At 44.4% G+C, this 26537-nt stretch overlaps 1 protein-coding gene across 2 annotated transcripts in view; it reads right to left on the reverse strand.

Moving 5' to 3' along the window:
- Positions 1-26537, reverse strand: part of COG5 (component of oligomeric golgi complex 5) — a 497428-nt gene that overhangs the window by 444569 nt on the left and 26322 nt on the right. For both annotated transcript variants that reach the window (XM_068276282.1, XM_068276283.1), the window contains exons 4-6: positions 13122-13176; positions 12959-13028; positions 8845-8965 (exon numbers count right to left, since the gene is read on the reverse strand). In XM_068276282.1, coding sequence (XP_068132383.1) covers positions 8845-8965; positions 12959-13028; positions 13122-13176 — 246 coding nt within the window. The remainder of the gene's footprint in view (positions 1-8844; positions 8966-12958; positions 13029-13121; positions 13177-26537) is intronic.

The raw sequence follows: 26537 nt of genomic DNA on the forward strand, positions 1-26537 counted from the left end.
TGGGGAATTTTGGGATGATTCCAGTTAAACAAAGCTGGAAATGAGGGCCCTGATGCACAAAAGGTATGCATGGCAAAATTACCGGTCCATTCAAGCATCTGCCCAGAGGTTTCAATAAATGCCATGTGAAGAAAGAACTTGGGGGCTCAATTTTTAAGCAGTTTATCTGACAAAATCAAAGGCAATCACATCAATTAATGAACAGTGTTGATTATACAGTATAGTTGAAACTAACCACCTATGTACTTGTATCGCTTTTATTGAAAAAAGTGTTCTCCAAGAATCAGATTTTTGTCTGCAGCTGAAGAGGATCACAGTATGTACAGAGAGAAGACTGTGTGGGCTGTAGGACAAGATTACAAACACTCTATACAGACTGTACGAGTACCTGTCTATTGTGCGAGAAGATTCAGCACTGCAGCAATAACAATAAGCACTATAAGGCAATGTAAAGCACACTAAAGAAATCATAAAATGCAGATTAGTGTTTACTTTATCGAGGTACAGAACAAGCCACATAGCAAACATGTGCTGCATATGTACCCACACACAGAACACTGACAGAATTTGTCATTATAGAAATTAGGCTGTGATTTGAAATGCTCAGACATTAAAGGGAACCTAAACTGAGAAGGTTATGGATTTTTCCTTTTAAAATAATACAAGTGTCCTGACTCTCCAGCTGATCCTGTGTCTCTTATACTTTTAGCCACCGCCCCTGAACAAGCATGCAGATCAGGTGTTCTGTCTGAAGTCAGACTGGATTAGCTGCATGCTTGTTTCAGGTCTGTGATTAGCCACTACTTCACCAAAGAGATCAGCAGGACTGCCAGGCAACAGGTATTTTTTAAAAAGGAAACATCCATATCCCTCTCAGTTTAGGTACCCTTTAAATGCAAGTATAAGCTTCCCTCCGGGCTTATAAATTCAGCTTCTGTAAAACCAAACTGTGAAACCTTACTAAACATACAGGTTCATTTTACCCAATGTCATAAAGACAAAGACCTAGTCACACCAGCCATATAACTGCAGAGTAACCTAAGTCACATGGATTGCAGGGGAACTTCTGATGGGTTCAAGTAACACTTCCGCTTTATAAACTCAATTCTTTGAGACATGTTTTGAGCTACTGTAACAATTTAAGTAAAAGCACAAGTCAGAAATCGTTTAGAAATTGCACGCTGGGTGTTACAGTGTGAGATCAGATGCACTGGTGGTATTGCGATATTGGATGTGTATGCAGTATTACACTATTGCTGTGTCTCTTTCCTTTGTATGAACTGAGTCCCGGTGGAGCTAAAGGGCGACAGCTGGAGCATACGGCTTTTTACTGGCAAGGCCAAATACGCGTTTGCTGATCTAATTGGTCTGCCAACATTTCTGGTGAGCGTATAACAGTACCAATGTATGAAGTGTGAAGATTAAGAGACTATTGTGCTTTCAAGAACCAATAGGAGTTGTTTGGATTGAATATTGTGCAGTGTGGAACTGTTTACTATACTGTGGACTCCTGGGATAACCTAATTGTGCAGAGTGGGGTCTTTACCCCTGCAATATAAAGCGTATTGTTGTTACTTTAGGAAAGTGGGGAATGTTCTTTTTACCTTGTTGAGCGCTTTACTTTGTATAGAGAAATTCAAAGCACATTATTCAGAAGAGTGTGTGTTATAGCCAACACCTTTGTGTTCCATGTGCTGGGTTCCTCTTTTTAGGTTTGATGCAATACATGCTACATGCCTTGCAGCCAGTGTCTTCTGGATCACCCCACTTAAAGGACACCTGAACTGAGAGTGATATGGAAGCTGCCATATTTAATTCCTTTAATACAATACCAGTTGCCTGGCAGTCCCGCTGTTCTCTTTGGCTGCAGTAGTGTCTGAATCACACAACTGAAATAAGCATGTAGCTACTCCAGTCACAATTATGTCAAACATCTGATCTGTACCCTTTTTAGGGTCCATGGCTAAAAGTCTTAGAGGCAGAGGATCAGCAGGACAGCCAGGGAATATGCATTGTTTAGAAGGAGATAAATATGTCAGCCCCCATATCCCTCTTAGTTCAGGTGTGCTTTAAGCTGAAGCCTCCAGCCTTGCTCTCGTCCCGATCTCCATTGTTGACATGAACTCTATAATTTACAGCCAAGCTATAAGGTACAACCGGATTTGTTCTGACAGGATGGACAGAGACAAGCACCTGGATCGCCTTAAGAACACTTTCATTAAACAAGGTTACAGTCCTCCTATGGCTGAGGCCCAAATCAGGAAAGCCAGCAACATCCCCAGGACTGAACTCCTGAAATATAAGCAAAACCAGAAAGAGGAACGTGTCCCTTTGGTTGTCACCTACAACCCACACCTGGAAATCTTAAGGAGGATTGCTAAGGGACTTCATCCCATTTTACACAAGGATCACAGACTGAGAACGATATTCCCTAAACCTCCACTCTTGTCATATCGGCAACCACACAATCTAAAACAGATGATTGTCAGGAGCTCTTTGAATAGGCCTCAACAAAACGGAACATCACCCTGCCGACAAAAAATATGTGGGACCTGCAGACACATTTACTCCACTGACAGGGTAACGATACCAGGTTCACAACAGGAGTACAGAGTACAAGGTAAATTTTCTTGTGGGTCCACCAATCTGGTATATCTGATCATGTGTGCTAAATGCCCCAATGTTATGTACGTGGGAGAAACTGGACAAACTCTGCGCAAACGTATGAATGGACACAGGCACACTATTAATGATACCAAATCTGAACTCCCAGTTGCTACACACTTTCGGTCCAACGGACACAGCATGGATGGTCTTCGTGTCACTGCCCTGAAGGGCGGCTTCAAAACGTCAAATGACCGATTAATAGCAGAAACAAAATTTATAAATTGGTTCAAAGCTGTGCAGAAGGGTCTGAATAAGGACAACAACTTCTTATATTGGTATGAGGCGGATGATATTTGAACTGTCTAGGCCACTCTAGCTGAACTTGTGAACTAAGAATTTACGATACCTCTGGGTCAATCCTAATACCAGGTCTGTGAGCAATGGAGTAAACAAGGATCCTTATCTTACCCCATTTAGATGGTCTGTTTGAATTAAGGCATCTTAATGACGTATTTATGCTTGAAAAAAATATCTGTTTTCCCTTTTGATGTTGCATGTATATAAGCTGTCTGTACCACCAGCTTGCAAACTAACAGGATGTAAACCTGACGAAGGCTGCGAGGCCGAAAGCGTGTTTATTCTTATTCATTTGTAGTTAGCCAATAAATGGTATCATCCTGATTTAAAACTTCTTGTTTCAACCTTGGAGAAAGGGACTAAAGTAAGGCTAGAGGCTTTAGATGCAGAGTTGAGGATCCAGAAGACATTGCAGCCAGGACCCAGAGGAAATCAATGATGCACTGAATGCAGCCTCCTCTGGACACTCCACTGCAAGTAATCTGCATATTAGGGAAATTGAACAGGGCCTACAGGGCGACTGACACACTTTGCACTGTGTAGTTGAAAATACCAGTAGCTTCCGATGTGGTGTTGATGGGGGGTGCGCAATTTATTATACTCAATCTGCAATGCTTACTAATGGGCAATTTGGGGGAATACCTATAGCTACAAATTAGATAAGAGTTAAGGAGATACATAGCCTCAGCATTGACCAGAATTTGAACAGAGATATTATAAAAAAAACAAACAGTGTTTTGGCTCCAAAATGTTGTTATATATGCTAAGGTGTGTCGCGAGATACTTACTCACACCAGCTCGTACTTGGTTAGCACAGGCTTTTACATATGTGGACTGATTTGTTGATGCTACTCCATAAAGAAAAACTCTCAATTGCCTCTGAAATACCTTAAAATTCACAAAATTAAGTAGCAACCAAATTGAGGTCATACTTAAAGAGGCAACAGCCACAAAGATGTGTAAGACCGCACACTAGCGATGTCAGGGAATAGGCGTGCAGCGGATCCACCCCTGTACCCACAGGGTATAGCGTACAATTCCTCCAAAACGATCCAGCACAGCTCTTTTAATCAGAAGATTATTTTATTGGATCATTAAAATACAAATATTAAAGCTGCATAGTGGCTACGGTCCACCGTTTCGGACCATCACAGTCCTTGTTCACGCCACACAGCCAAATGAACAACTGCAGACATGCTCTTTATATAGTCAAAGCTCCAACAGGGCAACCAATCAGAGGAACCTATGCAAAGGCGCACCCTTAAAGATTCCCTCCCACATGTTCCTGAATTCCAGCAGCCTCCCTTATTTTCCTACAGAAGGGCCCCCTCTTTAAGATCCAGGCTGGTTCACTCTGACCCTAACCGTGGATCTAATATACAGGTGCCCCGCGTGTGTGGTACCTTCCCTTGTCTCAGCTGCCACATGTGCCATAGCATTATTAGAGGTGATGTTTTTTCTCACCCTTCCTCTGGTAAGAGATATGCGATTAGAGGTCGCTTTTCTTGTTGTTCACGCTTTGTTGTTTATATGCTTAAATGTCCATGTGGCAGCTGTTACGTGGGAAAAACCACACAGGAGCTCAAAGATCGTGTTTCCAAACACAAATCCAATATTAGAGGTAGAAGCTTAGATCATGCAGTCTCAGAGCATTTTGTCCAATTTAGACATGATGTTAGTCAGCTCAGAGTCCAAGTTATTGATGGGGTGCCCCGTGGGTTTAGGGGTGATAGGGGTAGAGAATTGTTAAAAAGAGAGGCGCGCTGGATTAGGGAATTGGGGACTATTGGTCGTGGGGGACTAAATAAGGAATACGACTTAAATTTTGTGTGGTAGATGTTCTACGGCTCTGGGTCTGTTGTTTGGGGGTGGGGGGTGTCCTTTGGGTCCCCTTCTTATTTGTCACTTATGTATCATAGGTTCTTTTGCACATTTTTACCATGCATTATTGAACTAGGGGTGTTATTTTATGGGTGGAGTCCAGGTCATCTATTGATAGCACTGGGCATGCGTATTTTTGTTTGTGTCTGTTTCGTATTTTTATACGCACACTATGCGTCTGTTTTTCCGCATCGCGGTGGCAATAGGACGCCAGTATAGGCGTCATTGCGTACGTCCTTCCGCATTGGTTGTCATGGGACGGTGGTTGCCATGGTGACGGCGGGCAGCGCTCGGTGTTTGTTCGTTTACAGTTTTATACTGTATTTGACACATCCAAACCCATGCCCTCTGCATCAGGATGCCCTGGATTCCTCCCAGGATCTTTTTAGATATTCAACAGGTGCCATAGATCAGAGTTAGAAATGTTTCTATTTATGTGTTTATGTTCCTGCTGTGACATCATACATTTCAAAATGTTTGACCAATGGAGTGGGAGGGCGGTACCCTTTGTGGACAAGCCCTGTAGTTCCCCATCAGGTCCAGTCATTTGCATAGGTTCCTCTGATTGGTTGCCCTGTTGGAGCTTTGACTATATAAAGAGCATGTCTGCAGTTGTTCATTTGGCTGTGTGGCGTGAACAAGGACTGTGATGGTCCGAAACGGTGGACCGTAGCCACTATGCAGCTTTAATATTTGTATTTTTATGATCCAATAAAATAATCTTCTGATTAAAAGAGCTGTGCTGGATCGTTTTGGAGGAATTATACTTAAAGAGGAGCTGTTAGGTATAGGGTCTCAGAGAAAAAACACATATATCAGTAGATAAATACTGGCTGTACTTACATAACATATGCATTACACTGTCCACGTTTTGATTTTAGTGATTTTTATATAGTATATACAGATGTTCCTGACAGGTTTCATCTTTGACTGTCTGTGTCTGAAGCCAGTCGTGATGCAATATCCTCCCTTACCCTGCTTCCACTCATCCCCCTGATTTAGTATGCATTAGCCCTCCCAACTCCCAGCCCTCAGACACTCCCACCAAGCTGAAGTCACCCGCCCCTTCAGTACAGGCTGTCAGATGCTGTAGATATACAGATTATATTGATTTGTTAGAAGACCCCCAGATGTCCGCAGCTGCCCCTTTACAATCTGCCTGGCTTGGAAGCAGCAGGGTCACGCAACCGCAGACCAGATGCTGTCCCCTGTCAGCTCTTCCCCCCCACCAAGAGCCTGTGCGATTATCTTCTCCCCCATAAACAGGTGTGGGTGTCTTCCCCCCCCAGGCCCCCACCCCCGGGCAGAAACAGGTGCGGATGTCTTCTTACCTGAAAAAGTAAACCCTGAGAGAGAGAGAGAGAGGCCGAAGAGTGCATCTCCAGCTTCCAGCGCCGCCACCGCAGTTTCCTCTGTCAGCCGTGCATCTCTCTCTCTCCTGCTTCCTATCATGTGACTCGCCGGTAACTTTCCAGCGAGTCACATGTGAGGGACGCCAGCAGGAGAGAGAGAGATGCACGGCGGCGACTGACAGAGGAAACTGCGGTGGCGGCGCTGGAAGCTGGAGATGCACTCTCCGGCCTCGCTCTCTCTGTGTTTACTTTTTCAGGTAAGAAGACATCCGCACCTGTTTCTGCCCGGGGGTGGGGGCCTGTGGAGGGGGGGGGGGAAGACACCCACACCTGTTTATGGGGGGCTAAGATAATCGCACAGGCTCTTGCTGGGGGGGTGGGGTGGGAGAGAGCGGACAGGGGACAGCATCTGGTCTGATCTCCCGGTGGGAGGGGGTGTGGGCTGCGGCTGAGTGACCCTGCTGCTTCAAAGCCAGGCAGATTGTAAAGGGGCAGCTGCGGACATCTGGGGGTCTTCTAACAAATCCAGCCCTGCATGCCTGGCAACCCTAGGAGGATCAGTAAGAGATGGACAGAAGCGTGGTGGGGAAACCGGGAGGGATAGAGGAAGCAGCCAATCAGGCTGCAGCAATGAATTAGGGAGGAATAGGGAAATGAAGGGGAGGAACGGAGCTAAGCAGAGAGAAAAAAAAACACCTTCCAGCATGCTCTGCAACTTCTTATGTGCGGCTTGCGTCGTCCTTAGGAGCTTGGGGAAAATGAAGATTATTATTCAGCCCACAAAAAGTAAGATTGATTTTTAACTTCAGTATTGCCTTTTTGGCTACCTTCCTAACTGTTTAACACAGGAGAATAGAGATTTAATTTTACATTTCTAGCCTAACAGTTACTCTTTAAAGAGAATCTGTACTCTAAAATGTTTACAGCAAAAAGCATACCATTCTATTCATTATGTTCTCCTGGGCCCCTCTGTGCTGTTTCTGCCACTCTCTGCTGCAATCCTGGCTTGTAATTAACAGTTTTAGGCAGTGTTTACAAACAAACTAACCAGTTTGTGATAGGCTCACATAAGCAGAGTGTGTGAGTCATACAGAGCCTGCAGGGGGCCTGCAGAGGGTGTGTATCGCTTCTATCCAATCACAAGCAGCCCTGCACATTCCACACATTCCAGCCTTAGCCAACAGAGCCGACAGAAGAAAACAGATTAGATCATATAACAAAGATAACACAGCCACTGTGCAATTATGAAAGGCTGCAGTAAGCCAGAGCACATTAGAACAGGCAAAGGAACTTATAGGATAGAAGAACTAAGGCTGAACATTTTGTTACAGAGTCTCTTTAAAAATCAGGACTTTGCTTTAGAGTTTTAAATCACAAACATTTAAAAAATAACACTTATGAACAAAGCATGTACAAAAATTTAAGAGACCTTAAATCTCATATTTTGTTTTACAACCTTTAGAAGTAATCACTGTAAAGTAGCAATTCCTGCACTTCTCCAAGGGCCGAATGCAGTCAACCCTTAGCACTAAGCACGTTCCCAGGTTAAAACGCGCATTAGTCCAGAAACCGACTAGGAGAGATTTCAAATCGCTAGTGATTTGAAAAAGCTCTTGCTAATGCAATGCAATGGGGGATTTTTTAAAAAATCACGTCCCTATTGTGGGATCACACCCATAGCATTATATTAGCAAGAGTTTTCAAGTCGCAAAGCGCTAAAAAAAGATTGCTCATAGTGGGTTTCTGGCCTTACTGTGGTAACTCTCGTGACATATGGCGTTAACGGCTGGGGCTCCCCCTGCGCGAATGGTAAAATTGCCGTGCACCCCCTTGTGCATAGACACTTTACTGCATCAGGCCCAATGAAACTTGCATGTGCCAAGTGCTCCCTGTGTAAATCAGTAACCATCCCAGGAAAAACAAAACGCATATATAAGTAGATAAATACTTATTCTACTTACATAACATATGTATTATACTGTCAACGTTTTGATTTCAGTGAATTTTATATAGTAAAAGAGAAACCGTTTCCAGGCATTTTCCACCTTTACTGCCTCTTACTGCAGCCGATCCTGATGTTATTTACGCCCTTGCTCTTTTTTTCTCTCCTAGAAACCGGACTGTCACATCTAGTTTGCTTTGTAAACACGTGAGCACAGCATAGATCATATTTCAACAGCTTCTGCACAGGGATGAGGTGTATTTCCTGTTACACTGAACTGCCTTCTGCCAATCAGTGTGGAGCAGGAATATGGGAGGGGAGAGAACAAGCTTCTTTCTTCTCATCAATGTACCAGAATAGAGCCAGGCTGACTGAGAGAAGATTCATCACAGCAGAAACATTTACGATTATATTGGAATGCTTGCAATGCAGACTACATGTAGTCTACACAATAAATCCCGAGCAGTGGGTAAATGGAATTTGACTTTGTGGCTGACAATCTTGCTTTAAATAACATTTTCAATGCACTGTAAGGGTACCAGCAAATTTATCCCAATCTGTAATAGGGAGTGCATACTTTAATAAACACAAGAAGAATAAATGGCGGCAAGACGTGTTTCACAATTGATAACTTATTAATACTGTATCAGCAAAGTAAGTGAAATTGTTATGGAAAAAAAAATACAAAGTAAAGTGAAAATGTACCTAGTTCATTGAGACTCTGTGCCGCTTTAGTAATCTCTCTACTGCCTCCCTGTAGCTGTCCCTGAAGCCTCTTGCTGAGATACAAGATGCGTATAATTCTCCGAAGCAAGTCACAAGCAGACTGAAAAACACACATTTTATCAATGAGTCATTAGTAATATTGCAGGTAAACTCATTTCACAGCAGATGAAAATGTGTGGCTTGGAGTGTTTGAGAAAAAAAGCACCTCAAGAAAAAAAAAAAAAAACCTAAAAATACCTAAGAAATCATACTTTCAGATCTTTATATGCACATTCATATTTATTCCATTGAAACCACCTGGGGCGTAAGAAGAAGAGAGTAGCCCCTGTAATCACAAATGGGACCCAGAACTGGGGGGGGGGGGGGGGGGGGAGGTGCAACTACTAACCTGCCCTTCATCCAATGCAGGGGACTATACTTCAGATCAGGAGTTTTTGTGGCTACACTACACTTGTTATGAGTGGGAAGAACATGATGGCCGCACTTGTTTTATGATCCTTGTGAGACGAGCCCCGAAGCCGTGGAGGGTTCCAAGATGAGGCAAGGAAAGAGTTATGAACATTGGGGGGGGGCCTAATCAAAGTTTCGCTATGTGGGACCCATGCATTGTAGTTAGGCGACTGCAAATAACATACAAAACCCCCGGATTCCTGCAGTTCCTAGCTGGTCTGCTGTATCCTTGAATGGTTGCCGCCGTCTGACCTGCCCTGGGTCACATGTATGTAGCCATACAGAGTAGATGCAGCAGAGCAGCTAGGAACTGCAAGAAGTGAAGAGGATCGACATCCGGGGGTTTCGTAAGTTGTTTCTACTGCGCACTGCTCTGCATTTCAACTACAAGGGAGAGATTAGTGTTAATTTTAGGCCTGGGTGCTTGAATTCTCAAGCAACCAGCAAGCACACAGGCAAACTCCGCCTGTGCCGGATAACAAGGACTTTACTGTATTTGTTAGAATCAAAATCATAGTTCAAGATTAAGTTTGTGTAGTACGGGGTTTTTTTTAGATTGTTAAATTCAAACCTGTCTGGCTGAACCAGGCCGACCTCCTACCAATACTCTAAAGAAGGTAGCAGAGGGAAGAGATGGAAGTGGGCAGGTGATAGAGAAAAGAACTCTAGCTCTACTGGCAACTCTATACTTTGTGCTTGACTCTGCATCATGTCAATTTTTCTGAAACGGCTGCACTAAATATGAATACTGTCTAGGATTTTTCTTTGTGAGTGAAAGGTGTATAGGTGAATCTGTTGTTACTTAGCGGATGAACTAGGGCTTTAAATTGATTTCATATACATAAATGCATTGCATTGGTGTTAAGCCACAAGCATAACTTTCTGCACAACACTTACAGTAACAAAACAAGACTATTGATAGTTTTTACTGGAACATTCATCATCAGACTCTTCATCTATACTTAGGCTGTGAGATGGACCCTCTCCCCTCCATCAACACCCCCTTCCCCCCCCTCCCCTCTTTCTTCCTTCTGTTTTCCTTTTTCTTACTATCTTCTCTCCAAAAGTCAATGACAACAACCCTTTCCTCTCCTACCGTTCTGTCCAGTTCTGTGTAGCAGACCATTTGGGTCACACCATTAGCTGGCCACGCACCTTCTGGACCACCCTGCTCTTCCCATTATAATACATGCCCCAGATAGTTGGCTACAGTCCTCTGGGGCATCACTTTTTGCTCTCATTAGCGAAACGGTTCTGATTACTGTTTGACTCATGTTTAAATTTATGATTGTTTGATTGCTTTTCCGTTCCACCACCGGCAACATTGAAAACTGTGTATTCAAAAAAACTCTTGAAACACAAAACAAGACTTTTGATCCTTCGGTTTAGTAGAGAAACCAACATGTGAAGTCTCGGATGGTCATAGGTGTTTATTTTTCCTTTAGGCTAGGTTTTTGAAATTATGTTAAGTTTCTTTGGGGTTTATGGAATTCTGAATAATAGCTGTATCAAATTTTACCCAACATCTCATCTGAAACATTTTCTAGACCTCTAGACTTCTGACACCTGTATACAAGTATATATCATTCGGTTTTGAATTTACTGCTTTGGTTTCAGGTTTATGTTTTACATTTCATATCATGATAGGAGGTGAAAATCTGGAGACCTGCGAGATGCTCCTTGTAAACTAGAAGTTAGCAACTCCACCCAAAAACAGTGTTGTAAATAGCAACACGCAGCAGCCTGAAAATCCTGTCAGTCCCATCCTGAAGCCTGCTGGCTGCAGAATACTGCCGAATCTTAGATGGTATGATATGAATGGAGAGTAATAGTAGTAGTGGTGGTGGTAATACCGTAGTAATAATCATTATCATCAGCATCTGTCTGGCTACAGTGGATGCATGAAGATGTATTTATTACTTGCCAGGACTTTAGCTTTAATTGCTTTTTGATTTACTGGGCAAGTGACATATGTGATTTGTTTTATGCTGAAAACTAGACTATTTAGATCATTATTAAAAATATATTTTCTTCAGAAAGCTAGCTGTGGGAGGTTAACTGGAAAGCTTTACTCATTCAGAACAATTTCAAAAGGGAAACAGGTGTGTGCTCGAACCAAGCTGTCTCCCAAGTCAAGTTGGATGAAATTTGCATTAATGCAGGGAATCTTTATTTTATGCAACCGGTGTGATTGAGACACTGCTAGTGCTGCTCCCCTTTCTTCGGGTTATTAGGAGGTCTACATGCGGCGGCACCTGTTGAGACGCAAGCCTTTTTTTCGTGCGCTAAATCGTGCAGGGCATAGCAGTACAGTTAGTTTAGGCCCTGCATAGTCTGGCAAGCAGATGTAATTTGCACATGCTGTGCCTTTAAAGAAAGCCTGTACTGAAAAAAAAAGTTCCCCTGGGGGGTACTCACCTCAGTAGGGGGAAGCCTCTGGACCCTATCGAGGCTTCCCCCGTCCTCCTGTGTCCCACGGCGGTCTCGCTGCAGCCCCCGGAATGCACAGGCGACAAATCTGACAGCCTGTGCAATATTTACCTTTTCAAGCTCCAGCGTGGGCGCTGTTGTGGCTCTTCTGACGGAGATAGGCGAAAATAGCCGATGTCCGTTGGGTCCGCTCTACTGCGCAGGCGATTTGCGCCTGCGCAGTAGAGCGGCCCGACGGAGATTGGCTATTTCCGCCTATCTCCGTGGGAAGAGCGGATACTGCGCCTGCACTGGAGCTAAAAGGTAAATATTTACATCGCCGCCACTCCGGGGAGCATTTTCTCTGCCGCCGTGGGACCGAGGAGGACGGGGGAAGCATCAATAAGATCTGGAGGCTTCCCCCACCCAAGGTGAGTACCCCCCAGGGGAGTTTTTTTCATTACAGATTTTCTTTTAAGTGATCCTGAGGTGAGAGAGATATGGAGGCTGCCATATTTATTTACTTTTAAACAATACCAGTTGCCTGGCTATCCTGCGTCTCTAATACTTTTAGCCATAGACCCTGAACAAGCATGCAGCAGATCAAGTACTCTGACTCAGGTTTTACTGTATTAGACATATGCTGGTTCCAGGGTTTTTGATTCAGACACTACTTATGCCAGAAGATCAACAGGGCTGCCAAGCAACTGGCATTGTTTACAAGGAAATGCATATGGCAGCCTCCATATCCCTCTCACCATGGGTTCCCTTTAAATTTGTCAGTAGACATTTCTGCAGCCATTATAGGACATGTGCTGCTTGGGTCGAGCACATACCCCTCTGTTTCTCTTGCGCAATACTCATTCAGAACAAACTTGAATTGTCACAAGATGCTATGCACACACAGTATTTAATTTCCTGAAACGTTTTGGTTGTAGTTCAGGGTGATAATCTGATGTGTAAGTTGTTTCCTGATGTCAGCCTTCATTAGTTGACCAGGTTGGAAAATCCTTGGCCAATTCCTATTGTACTGTGGGACACTACTGCATGCCCTCACTATTCCCCCTCCACAGGACACAACATGATACTTGGCAGAGCTCAAAGCAACATGTCTGTACAGAGAGAGAGAGATTGTGCACAAGGGAGCTAAATAGTGCTTTAAAGTCACTTAAAGCCTAAATCAAGGCAGAAACAAAAACGTATACTTTTTACAAGCTAGGAGACAACGGCCTACCTGCAGACGTGCCAGCTGTGCAGTGCGGGATACGATTTTGTTATATGGATCAACTATCTTAGCTCTTATTCTAGAATAAAGAGAAAAGGAGATTTGTGTTTTATGTCCACCTAACAAATCCACAGCAATAACTGACATGCACATTGTATTTTATGAATCCTACCTGTCAATTGCACTCTGCAAAGCGCCAATTCTAGTGTGCATCATTTGAAGGACACCTGAAAATGACACAATTCAGTTATGTGACTGCAAGCAATGTATGGTAGGAGGTAGTTACACACATCATGTAAGCTAAGGAAACCAAGGCCAAATGCCATATTTTACACCGAGTACACCCCCTCTCCAGACATAAAAATAGTAATATATACATGTATGTAAATCATACAACTATAAGTACCAAAGCCTGCTTTCCAAGGACAGCCGGGTGCGAGAGAGATGTAAAGGTGGCCATACACTTATTGATTTTTCACACTGAAATATGGCCAATTCTATCACTCTGATTGAATCTATGCTAGAAATCAGAATCTATGCTAGAAATAGATGCCGTGGCTGGCCTGATCGATAAATCCTTTAATCAATGTTCAGCTGAAATCAATTAAATCGGTTGATTGCTCCAGATGAAAGATACTGATTGGTGGCAGGATGAGAGCGGTAGCAGCCCATCAGCCCATAGCGTTGCACTGCATTAAACAGTGCAATGCTGTGGTTAGAGAGATATTTAATAGATTACATGCTGAAATCTATTAAAAATCTATGTCTAGTGTGGCAGTAATAGATCCCTCTGCATTTCCCGTTGCTGCACCGCTGATTATACATCATAAGAATGCGTAACCTTCTGATTTACATACACACTGTAAGGGATTGTGCATACTACAAGACTTTTTTAAGCGCTAGTGATTTTGAAAAGCTCTTGCGAATGCAATGCTATGCTATGGGGGATTTTTACAAAATCACAATGCTCCAGTGAGAACACACGCATAGGATAACATCAGCAAGTGCTTTCAAAATCACAAAGCGCTTCGAAAAGCTCTTGTAGTGTGAATAAGCCCCAATGTGATTTGCACCATATTCATTTTTCCATGTTAATAAAGGTTTTTATTTAGAGCTCTCAAACACAAGTTCACATGGGTCAGACATTTGTTTTCAGCGGACACTCCCATAGCTCCTTATTCTAGGGGAACAACAATGATTGGAACAGGTTTTTCAACCTGCTCAATCTATCCTTCATCCAAGATAGCAGCTGACTAACATATATTTGCTGCCGCATTGAAATGAAATCATCTGAAGTCCGTGGGATGATTTAGTAACGCAGCACAGCAACCGTGATTTACTGTTTCTGATCAGACTGACAGAAAACAGTATGTTCACTGTGGCTTATTTCTTTAACATATCAGTTGTTCTGCAAAGAGAACCCACATTGATGATATAACAACAGTCAACAGAATAACACTATTTATGTGAAATACAGATATGCAAATATGAATAGTAATATATGCTACCAGAGTAAAATAATACATTTGGTAACATAGTATTTAACGTTAGAAATCCTTCACATAAAAATTGCATGGTTTCAGTCATTTTACTTGAGTTGTTAATCATTGACTAAGGTTGAACAACACTCTGTGGAGGGGAACAAACTTGAATCAGTGGAAAATGGTTGCGATTTTCGAGTACGATGCTTTGCGTTTTCTGCATTCGTCAGACAACAGTTAGCTGACAGCAAGCAACACATGGTGTGCATAAAAGAAGCAATAAAGCCAGGCAGATTTCCGCACATTTTAACACTGGACCGCAAACATCCCATCAATTGTATTAGTGTGTGATTTTTTTACAATTTCAATATGCGGAAAATCACATGTGAATTCCCCAAATGTGATCCCTGCCTTATTCAACACATTAATTAAAGGGACACTTAAGCCAGCCCCCTGCAGCAGTCCTGTGCCCTCGCAGCCACTCACTAATCCTCTGGTCCCCCGCTGCCAGCTAGTTTCGTTTTCGCCGACAGGCCCGTCAGGACTGGCCATGCGTAGCTTTTTCCGCATTCCCGACTGCAATTAGCGCTATTGCGGGCCCCAACGCGTACAAGAATATGCGTTGCTGCATTACGAACGCATAGATATGCGGCAACATGTATTTTTTTACTTTAAGAAGCATGAAAAACAAAAAAGGCTAATCAAAAAAGCAGTTTGCAAGCTGTACACAGGAAAAATAACAATGTTCTGCAGTAAGCGTAGTTCAAGCGCCACCTGGTGCTTCACAGAATCAGTGCACCCCATTTCAGTCTATAACTACTGTACCACATAATATATACTGTATTTCATCTCATAAAACCAAATAATACAATGTAGGCAGACTTTTTATGTCAGTTATAGTTGTGCAATGGCAAAATCAAAAAACATACCAGGTCAGTAACACACTAGGGAGAATTCAGCAAAACCAGTGCAAGAAAAATAAGAGAAAAAAAAAATAGAGCAAAAGTGGAACAGATCCCCAGAGAAAGGATTCCAATTGGTCAGTCTAAGAATTGCTCCACTTTTGTACCAGTTTTCCTTCTTGTTTTTATACATCTTCCTCAATGTCTTTAAAACTTATATTTAAAATAAATTTCCAATGACAGTACAGGGGAAAAAAACACATCAGATGTGTCCCTTGCCAGAAATTTTTTTAAAAAATTCTGTGCTAACTTTTTAAGGAAAAAAAAATAGATAAATAAAATAATCGGCATGTGCCATAACTGCTAAAGTTTGGAAAATGCATAGTATTCTTGGCAACACATTTATGTTTATATTCATTCTACCATACCACAAGAATTATGGCAGGTTCAACCTCTGCAAATCTCTTTTTAAGGCAATTACTAGGAGTGAATAGTTAAGTTTTGACTATGTGATTAAAGAGGAACTCCAGCCTAAACAAACATACAGTCATTATGTTACATTAGTTATGTTAATTAAAATAGATAGGTAATATAATCTCTTACCCACACCGTTTTAAAAGAACAAGCAAAAGTTTGATTTCATGATGGCAGCCATCTTTTTGGTTGAAAGGAGGTGACAGGGAGCATGTTCTAACCAGCAGAAGAACAATTCTGCATGATAGTAAAAAACTTCCCAAAGCCTATGTAATAGTGGCAGTTTAGGGTGGATTTCTAGAGCTGCACTACAGTTAAGAAAAGTGCAACTCCATTCCTTAACTGCTGCAGATTAAAAAGCGCTCATTAGCAGTTCTTCAGATAGTGCAGGCTAGATGTGATTTATGGAGGGCTCCCCCCCCCCCCCCCCTCACTCAGAGCTTGCTGATAGCAGGTGTGTTGGTTACCTCAGCAACAGCAATTTCCCTCACACACTGCACTGCCTGAGAGACATTCCTAACTCCTATTCCCTACAGTTTAAAGGGAAGGTTCATGGAGGGGATTAAAAAAATAAAAATAAATTTCCACTTACCTGGGGCTTCCTCCAGCCCGTGGCAGGCAGGAGGTGCCCTCGCCGCCGCTCCGCAGGCTCCCGGTGGTCTCCGGTGCCCGACCCGACCTGGCCAGGCCGGCTGCCAGGTCGGGCTCTTCTGCGCTCCATTTCCTGGGACTTCTGCGTCCCACGCTGGCGCGCTGACGTCATCGGACGTCCGCCAGGCTGTACTGCGCATGCGCAGAACTACTGCGCATGCGCAGTACAGCCCGGCGGACGTCCGATGACGTCAGCGCGCCGGCGTGGGACGCAGAAGTCCCAGGAAATGGAGCGCAGAAGAGCCCGACCTGGCAGCCGGCCTGGCCAGGTCGGGTCGGGCACCGGAGACCACCGGGAGCCTGCGGAGCGGCGGCGAGGGCACCTCCTGCCTGCCACGGGCTGGAGGAAGCCCCAGGTAAGTGGAAATTTATTTTTATTTTTTTAATCCCCTCCCTGAACCTTCCCTTTAAGGAGGAATCTGCACTAGCTAGTGATTTCTTAGGATGTCTGAGACAGTTCTGCACGGATTTCTAAAAACCTACTAATATTTTGTCTCAGACACTCTTGATAAATCTGGCCCACTGTTCCAACTGTCCTGTGTCCTGAGCACCTCTCCCAGTTGCTAGGCAACATGAACAACATAGGAAATCCCATCATTCTCTGCACAGCATCAGGGAAAGAAAGCCTGGGCTTTTTTTCTTTGATGGGTGGAGCTTAGCTCAAAATGATGCTTTGGTAAGAAAAGACAAACTTACTTGTGGTAACGTCTTTTCCAGGAGTCGGAAGGACAGCAACCCTGAGACTTGTCTCCTTCCATTTGAGATTGGACAGGACGCTAGTTAAAAAATTAACATAATGAGATTAGGCAGGCACAGGCATCATATATAAGGCAGCATTCCCTTACCCTCCTCAGTAATAAAAAAGACTCCACACAGAATGATGCTTCAACAATAAATTGTAATATTATCCGGGTGGGTAGCTAGGGTGCTGTCCTTCCGACTCCTGGAAAAGACGTTACCACAAGTAAGTTTGTCTTTCCAGGACGTCTCAGGACAGCAACCCTGAGAAGATAAACAAGAAACTTTATTAGGGAGGGATTACAGCCTGCAACACTCGTCTACCAAAACATAAATCAGAATTAGATGATAAATGTAGTCTATAATGTTTAGCAAACGTATTGTGGCTTGACCAGGTAGCCGTTTTACATATCTGCTCTATAGAAGCTCCTGCCCTCTCTGCCCATGACGTTGAGACTGCTCTAGTCGAATGTGCCTTCACTGGTCCTGATAATTGCTTTCCCTGTTGGAGGTAGGATAATGCAATGGCCTGTCGGATCCATCTTGCTATGGATGATTTAGAGGCCTGTTTGCCACGACATTTCCCAGCAAAGAGAATCAACAAGGCGTTGGACTTTCTCCAAGATTTTGATCGTTGAATATACTGTATTAAACACCTCCTCACATCTAAACAGTGCATCTTTTCCACTTTATGATTTGATGGGTTACTGCAGAAAGTTGGTAAAAGGATCTCTTGCGATGTATGAAATTTGGATACAATTTTAGGTAGAAAAGAGATGTCTAAGCGAAGAGTCACTCTATCTTCGGAAATGATACAGTATGGTTCATTGATCGATAACGCCTGCAACTCCCCCACTCTTCGTGCCGAAGTTATGGCTAGAAGAAAAGCCGTCTTCAAGGTGAGATGTTTTTCTGAGATATCCGAGATTGGTTCGAAGGGAGGCTCACATAAAGCTTGCAACACTGTGTTCAAGTCCCATGTTGGTACCTTTATATGTACTACAGGTCTTAGCCTCTTAAGTGCCCTGAAGAAACGAATAACGTATTCCTCCTCCGCTAATCTTCTTTCTAAGAAAACACTCAGTGCTGCGGTTTGAACTTTTAGAGTACTAGAGCTTAGACCTTTTTGGAATCCCTCTTGCAAAAAAACTCTAGAACTGAAGAAGAGAGGGCTGGATCTTTAGTTGTAGTTGTAAACCAGTTGTTATAGGTTTTCCAAGCTTTAGCATAAATCTGTCTTGTCCCTTTTTTTCTGCTCTGGATAAGTGTTTCAGATAACTTGTTTGAAAACCCCTTCTTTTTTAATAATTGCCACTCAGGCTCCAAGCAGAAAGATGAAGGATTCCTGGATTGTGATGCAGCACCGGACTCTGGCTCAACAAGTCTGGTCGATCTGGCAGGATCAGGCGATCTGAGGCTAAACTTTGTAGCAGAGCAAACCAAGATCTCTTGAGCCAGTATGGTACCACCAAGATCGCTTGGGCCCAGTCTCGCTGAATCTTGCTCAGTACCTTTGAAATCAGTCCTAAAGGAGGAAAAAGGTATAGATGATGATTGTTCCAACTGACCGAAAAGGCGTCCAGGACCCAGGGATTGTCCTGTGGACACAGGGAGGCGAACCGAGGACATTTGGCATTGCTCTTTCTTGCGAACATGTCCACATCTGGTGTTCCCCAACGACGAGAAATCTGATTGAAGACTTGGTCGTTTAGAGACCACTCGTCTTGATAGATCCTCTTCCTGCTTAGATAATCTGCTACACAATTTAGAGTTCCCTTCAGGTGAACAGCTTTCAGGGACTTTAAATTCCTTTCTGCCCAAAATAGAATTTTTGAGATTAAACTCCACAAAGATCTGCTCCTTGTACCTCCCTGACGGTTGAGGTAGGCCACTACAGTGTTGTTGTCCGTCCTGATTACCACATGATGTTGATGGATAAGTAGGGTGAAGGCCTGAAGAGCTTCCCAAACAGCCCGCAGTTCTCTGTAGTTCGAGGATCTGCCCTGAATCAGTGTTGACCAATGACCCTGAGTCGGAAGTTGTCCTAGATAAGCTCCCCATCCCCAGGAGCTCGCGTCTGTTGTGATTAAAGTCTGTTGAGGAAATTCCCAGAGATTTCCTGCACTCAGATGTTCGTGATCTAACCACCAGTCCAGAGACTGTTTCACACTCCAGGGAATTATCACTCTCTTGTCCAAAGACTTCTGACTTCTGTCCCATTTTGATAGGATCCAATTTTGTAAAGTCCTGGAATGTAATTGACCCCATTGTGTTGCCGGGAAGGATGCTGTCATGGTACCCAATAAAGCTATAGCCTTCCTCAGAGAAATGGTGACTGAGCTCTGAAAAGAAAGAACAGAATTTAACATCAACGAGGATTTTCGTGATGGCAGAAACAGTCTTTTACTGACAGAACATATTTCAAACCCCAAGAACTCCATATACTGTTTGGGGAGTAGAGATGACTTCTCCCAATTAATCAACCACCCCAAATTGAGAAGGAACTCAAGAGTCAACTCCACTTGGAGATTTACTGAATCAAAAGATGGACCCTAGATAAGTAAGTCATCCAAATAAGCAATCACTTGAACAGATCTAAGTCTAAGAACTGCCATAACTTTGGTAAAGAGCCATGGGGCAGATGATATACCAAAAGGGAGAGCATTAAACTGGAAATGTCTTACCTCTCCTTGTAACACCACCGCAAACCTCAGGTAACACTGGGACTTTAGATGTATAGGAAAATGGAGATAGGCGTCTTTTAGATCCTGGGATGCTAGAAAGCAATTTCCTTGTAGAAGATTCAGGACTGAGCAGATGTTGTCCATCCGGAATTTTCTGTATCGAACCGCTTTGTTCAATCGTTTCAAGTTGAGGATGAAGCGATAGCTTCCCTGTGGCTTTTTTACTAGGAAAACAGGAGAGTAAAAACCCTGACCTTCCTGACATTTGGGAGCTTGGCGAATGACCTTCTTGGATAACAGTGACGCTACCTCCTTTTGTAGAGCTCAATTCTGAACATGATCTCTTGGTGGGGGAGTTACAAAACATTGGCTTGGTGGCGGGTATGAAAATTCTAGCTTGTACCCCTGGAGTATGATGTTTAATAGCCATTTGCTGTAAAACATTTTTTATGCCAGTGTTCGAAAAAGTGAGATACCCTGCCTCCCACTGGAATCCTGGCGTCATTGTTTAGGCTGTTGATTGGAAGAGGTCAAGGGTAGGCCGGGTTTTGAACATTGTGTTCTATTGGAAGGCCATCTTCATCTGGGGGCTGATCTATTTTCTGCCTCTGTTTTACCTTGGTCACGAAAGGAACAGTTTGCCCGAAAGTTTCGTCTTTTGACGGGAAAGTTCTTTTTCCTGTCTGAGGATCTTTCTAAAATCTCGTCTAGCTTAGAACCAAAGAGAAGATTACCCTCACAGGGAACCCCACATAGTTTTGATTTTGATGATGTATCTCCCTGCTAGGTTTTAACCCAAATGCCTCGTCTGGCCGTATTTACTAAAGCAGAAGCCCTGGCGGTAAAGCGGACTGAATCGTCCGCAGCATCAGTTAGATCAGAGGTCCCCAACCTGGGGGCCGCGGCCCCCTGGTGGTCCGTGGGCAAATTTCTGGGGGGCCGCGGCGGAGCTGGCCTTTCTCCCTCTCCCCCCCCCCCCCCGCTCCTGTTCAGTGGCGTACGGTCCATTGAGCGCAAGGGGGAGTGGCGCTCCGGGTGACAGGCGGGGAGGGGGTGGGGCCAGCCACAGTTAGATATCAGGCCAGCAGTACCTGCTCCGCCTACCTCCTCTTCATTGTTTGGCTGCAGCTGGCTCAGACCCCCATTGGCCCCGCCTCCGTCATTCCGGCTCGTAATTTCAATTCCTGCGGAAACCAGGGCAGCACATGGGGCACACAGTCTTCCTGCTAGGGATCGTATTCCTGCAGGATCGCCGCTGCTGTCACCCCCAGTGGCCCCACTGAACTGTCAGATGCTGCTGCTAAAGAATGGATGTGCTGGCTGCTCCACCGCTACATGAGGAGGATCCGGAGGCTGTCTGGGTCTTAACCCAGCTGCTCTTCCGGCTACTCAGCACGTGAACTCTGCACCGCCGCAATGCCAGTTCTCTGCTGCACCCTGGGAACCCAGAGGCTGGCCCAACTGCACTTTCCACCATCCGGAACATTACACCGGGGAAGAGAGAGGCCATCGCCACAACTCCTCCACCACTGCTGAGGCAATGAGAGCCAGATGCCACTGATTTATCGCCGACCGCTGGGCCAGGCCACCAGTCCAGGTACACCACGGCTGGCCTCAGCTCTGAGCCACAACACCTTCCACTGCGGGCAGTATATCACTGGACATCCCTAACGGCTGCCAGTGTCTCTCTCTCTTCCTCCTGTCTGTCTCTCTGCTCTCTCTCTTCCTCCTGTCTGTCTCTCTGCTCTCTCTCTCTCTCTTCCTCCTGTCTGTCTCTCTGCTCTCTCTCTTCCTCCTGTCTGTCTCTCTGCTCTCTCTCTCTCTCTCTCTTCCTCCTGTCTGTCTCTCTGCTCTCTCTCTCCCTCTCTCTCCCTCTCTCTTCCTCCTGTCTGTCTCTCTGCTCTCTCTCTTCTTCCTGTCTGTCTCTCTGCTCTCTCTCTCTCTCTCTCTTCTTCCTGTCTGTCTCTCTGCTCTCTCTCTCTCTTCCTCCTGTCTGTCTCTCTGCTCTCTCTCTCTCTCTCTTCCTCCTGTCTGTCTCTCTGCTCTCTCTCTCTCCCTCCCTCCTGTCTGTCTCTCTGCTCTCTCTCTCTCTTCCTCCTGTCTGTCTCTCTGCTCTCTCTCTTCCTCCTGTCTGTCTCTCTGCTCTCTCTCTCTCTTCTTCCTGTCTGTCTCTCTGCTCTCTCTCTCTCTTCTTCCTGTCTGTCTCTCTGCTCTCTCTCTCTCTTCTTCCTGTCTGTCTCTCTGCTCTCTCTCTCTCTCTTCTTCCTGTCTGTCTCTCTGCTCTCTCTCTCTCTCTTCTTCCTGTCTGTCTCTCTGCTCTCTCTCTTCCTCCTGTCTGTCTCTCTGCTCTCTCTCTCTCTCTTCCTCCTGTCTGTCTCTCTGCTCTCTCTCTCTGCTCTCTCTCTCTCTCCCTCCTGTCTGTCTCTCTGCTCTCTCTCTCTCTCTCTCTCTTCCTCCTGTCTGTCTCTCTGCTCTCTCTCTCTCTCTCCTGTCTATACTGGGGTAACTATACTTGCTATACTGGGGTAACTGTACTTGCTTTACTGGGGTAACTATACTTGCTATACTGGGGTAACTATACTTGCTATACTGGGGTAACTGTACTAGCTATACTGGGCTAACTGTACTTGCCATACTGTGGTAACTGCGCTTGCTATACTGTAGTAACTGTACTTGCTATACTGGGCTAACTGCCGCCGCCACTAGCCACGCCCATCCTAGCCCCCCCCCCCCCCCCCCCCCCCCCCCGCCGCCCCGGGGGGCCCCGGAGAAAATTTTGGTCGGTATAGTGGGCCCCGGGCTCAAAAAGGTTGGGGACCCCTGAGTTAGATAGTTAGTGGCATGCAGAATCTTTGGAAAGGAGTTAAGGATCTTCCAGTAAGAAAGACAGCCGGAGCACCAACTCATGCAATTTGGGATTTAATGGCAGTCACATAGGCATACAGGCAATCCAGTAAAGGTGATAGGGAGAGAGAGAGATACCGGCCTTACAGCCGTTTCACGGCAACTGCCGCTTCTTCAGAGACCAGAAGTATCAAAAGTGCAACAGTAATGCATACATTTATATAGAAAAAACATAAACACTGACCACTCCCCACTGTCTAAACGCCGCTATCGATAACTCGCCGCCATTAGTGCGGCCACGAACGCCTCCGGGGTATTCCCCGCCCACTTCCGGGGTCGCTTACCGCATAGACCAATCGGCGCTCAGGAAGGTCAACCTATCCGGCGCTGCGCTGGAGCTGATGCTGCGAGTGCGTCCCTGGTTACACTGTAACCAAGATAGCGTAGACAGTGGGGGCGTGGTTCTGTAGAAAAGAAACACACACAAAAAAAGAAACCGTTAAAATCAGCTTACTCAGACCAAAAATCGCACAATTAAAACCATATTATACAGCGAAGTGATATAGGAACATCCCACCAGCAAATTTAACGCTCATTCAATATTCATCTAGAAAGCAATGAAGCTCATTGCGTTCATTTAGTCCAGCCGCATAACACGCATCTGTCAGAGATATGAGTCGTGCCTTCTCTCGTAGCAGCAATTGTTTACGATTTCCTCCTCTATGAGGGATAGGTACACTTTTTAATCCTGTAAAATTTTAGACCCCCTGTCTTGCCTTCATGGCACTCTCTCATGTGGGCTATCAATCTACTGGCACCTATCCCTGTACGAACAGAAATCACATGTTGCTGAAAACGGGTAGCTAGCTGTTGTTCCATCTTACCCACATAAAACCTCATACAGGGACATATAATTGCATAAACCACATAGGTAGATCTACAATGCAGATAATCTTTGATGACAATTTTAGTTCCTCCTAATTGAACCACCTTTCCAGGTAGAAACTGATCACAATGATTGCAAGTTCTGCATTTATAGTTACCCTTGGGACGATAATTTTGGAGCCAGTTTTCCTTTTTATTTTGTCTCAACTCACTGGAGGTCACCATATCCCCTATTGTACGTGCCCTTCTAAATGTAATGAGGGGCTTTTTTTTTTAGCAATATGACTTAAGGAGGGATCTAACTTCAGTACTGACCAATGTCTAAGGATGGTGCTTCGTATTCTTTCAGCCATTGGTGAATCCTCAAACACCATTGCCACCCGATCTTGATTCTGGCCCCTATCCTCATTTTTGGTTTTCCTTGCTTTCCATATCAATTCACTGCGTTTCTTATATTTAGCTTTCACATATGCCTTTCCCACTAATTCTTTAGGATATTGTTTCGCTAAGAACCGCATTCCCAGATCAAAAAACTCTGTTGCTCAAAATCAGAGTCCAAGCTATTATTCCTTTTTAATCGTAGGAATTGACCGTATGGAATTCCATCTAGGGTGTGTTTGGGATGATAGCTGTTATACCGAAGGAGAGAGTTAGTGGCCGTATCTTTACGGTGACCTCTGGTCTGAATACTCTCTCCCTGGGTAAACACCTGGAGGTCGAGAAATTCAACCATATCTCCCCCCCACACCCCAGTGAACTGCATATTGAAGGAATTGTTGTTGATGTACCTCACAAATTCATCAAACTGGGTCTGGTCGCCTTCCCAGACAATTAAACAATCGTCCACAAAATCTCATCCAACAGGCAATCGAGTCGCGGAAGGGATTGGTGTTGCAATAAATATATAGCCCCTCCCACCTTGCCAAGAACAAATTAGCAAAGGTTGGTGCTACAGCCGTTCCCATCGCGACACCGGATGCCTGTCTATACCACCTCTCCTCAAACATAAAGGCATTATGTTCAAGAATGAACTGTAGGCACTTACTGATAAACTCCACCCATTCGTGCTCTTCTCCATGTTGTAGTAAGAAGTTGTTAATCACTTTAACCCCCAATTCCTGTGGGATTCGTGTATATAAACTTACCACATCAATAGTGGCTAGGGCGTAACCCTTTTGCCACTTCAGCATACTCAGTTTTTGTAAAACATCTAGGGTGTCCTTTAACAGTGAAGGTACTTCCTCCAAAAACGGTTTCAAGGTATAGTCCAAGAATTTGGACAACGGTTCCGTTAATGAGCCCCTTGCCGACACAATGGGTCGGCCTGGTGGCTGTAATAAATCCTTGTGAATTTTTGGAAGAAAATACCACACTGGTTTTTGTGGAAAGGATGGCAGGAGACCCTCCCCCATTTTTTTGGTGATCTGACCTGTCTCCACCCCCTTACGCAATACTGACTGTAATATGATTTTGTACTGTTCAATGGGGTTTCTGGGTAACTGAATATAGTCCCCTGGTGTACCTTCCAAGAGTCTCATTGCTTCCTTTATGTAATACCCACGAGACATCAGCACCAAATTACCCCCCTTGTCTGCTTTTTTCAAAACCAGATTATTATTTTTTTGCAAATTCCTTAAAGCTTTTACTTCCCCTTCACTGATGTTGGGAACATCAGAGGGGTATAGCAAGGCACGCATATCTGCTTTGACTAGCAAATCCAGTTTCTCCATAACAGACCCGGGACTACATGGGAAGTCCCTAATGGATTTCCTCGGATTGTAACACCGTCTAGACACACTCATTTCTTCAGAACCAGTCTGTGTTGTCGGCATCTCCATATTTTCACTCAACAAAGACTCCAACACCTCCAATATGGATCTATCACTCTCTGTCACATCACATGCTGGTACAAAACCCAGAGTTCCAGATGTAGATTCCTCTATAGAGTCCAGTTCAGTTACCCAGAAACCCCATTGAACAGTACAAAATCAAATTACAGTCAGTATTGCGTAAGGGGGTGGAGACAGGTCAGATCACCAAAAAATGGGGGAGGATCTCCTGCCATCCTTTCCACAAAAACCAGTGTGGTATTTTCTTCCAAAAATTCACAAGGATTTATTACAGCCACCAGGCCGACCCATTGTGTCGGCAAGGGGCTCATTAACGGAACCGTTGTCCAAATTCTTGGACTATACCTTGAAACCGTTTTTGGAGGAAGTACCTTCACTGTTAAAGGACACCCTAGATGTTTTACAAAAACTGAGTATGCTGAAGTGGCAAAAGGGTTACGCCCTAGCCACTATTGATGTGGTAAATTTATATACACAAATCCCACAGGAATTGGGGGTTAAAGTGATTAACAACTTCTTACTACAACATGGAGAAGAGCACGAATGGGTGGAGTTTATCAGTAAGTGCCTACAGTTCATTCTTGAACATAATGCCTTTATGTTTGAGGAGAGGTGGTATAGACAGGCATCCGGTGTCGCGATGGGAATGGCTGTAGCACCAACCTTTGCTAATTTGTTCTTGGCAAGGTGGGAGGAGCTATATATTTATTGCAACACCAATCCCTTCCGCGACTCGATTGCCTGTTGGATGAGATTTGTGGACGATTGTTTAATGGTCTGGAGAGGCGACCAGACCCAGTTTGATGAATTTGTGAGGTACATCAACAACAATTCCTTCAATATGCAGTTCACTGGGGTGTGGGGGGGGGGGGGGGAGATATGGTTGAATTTCTCGACCTCCAGCTGTTTACCCAGGGAGAGAGTATTCAGACCAGAGGTCACCGTAAAGATACGGCCACTAACTCTCTCCTTCGGTATAACAGCTATCATCCCAAACACACCCTAGATGGAATTCCATACGGTCAATTCCTACGATTAAAAAGGAATAATAGCTTGGACTCTGATTTTGAGCAACAGAG

The sequence above is a fragment of the Hyperolius riggenbachi genome, chromosome 3 (assembly GCF_040937935.1).
Source record: "Hyperolius riggenbachi isolate aHypRig1 chromosome 3, aHypRig1.pri, whole genome shotgun sequence".
In the NCBI taxonomy this organism is placed as follows: domain Eukaryota; kingdom Metazoa; phylum Chordata; class Amphibia; order Anura; family Hyperoliidae; genus Hyperolius; species Hyperolius riggenbachi.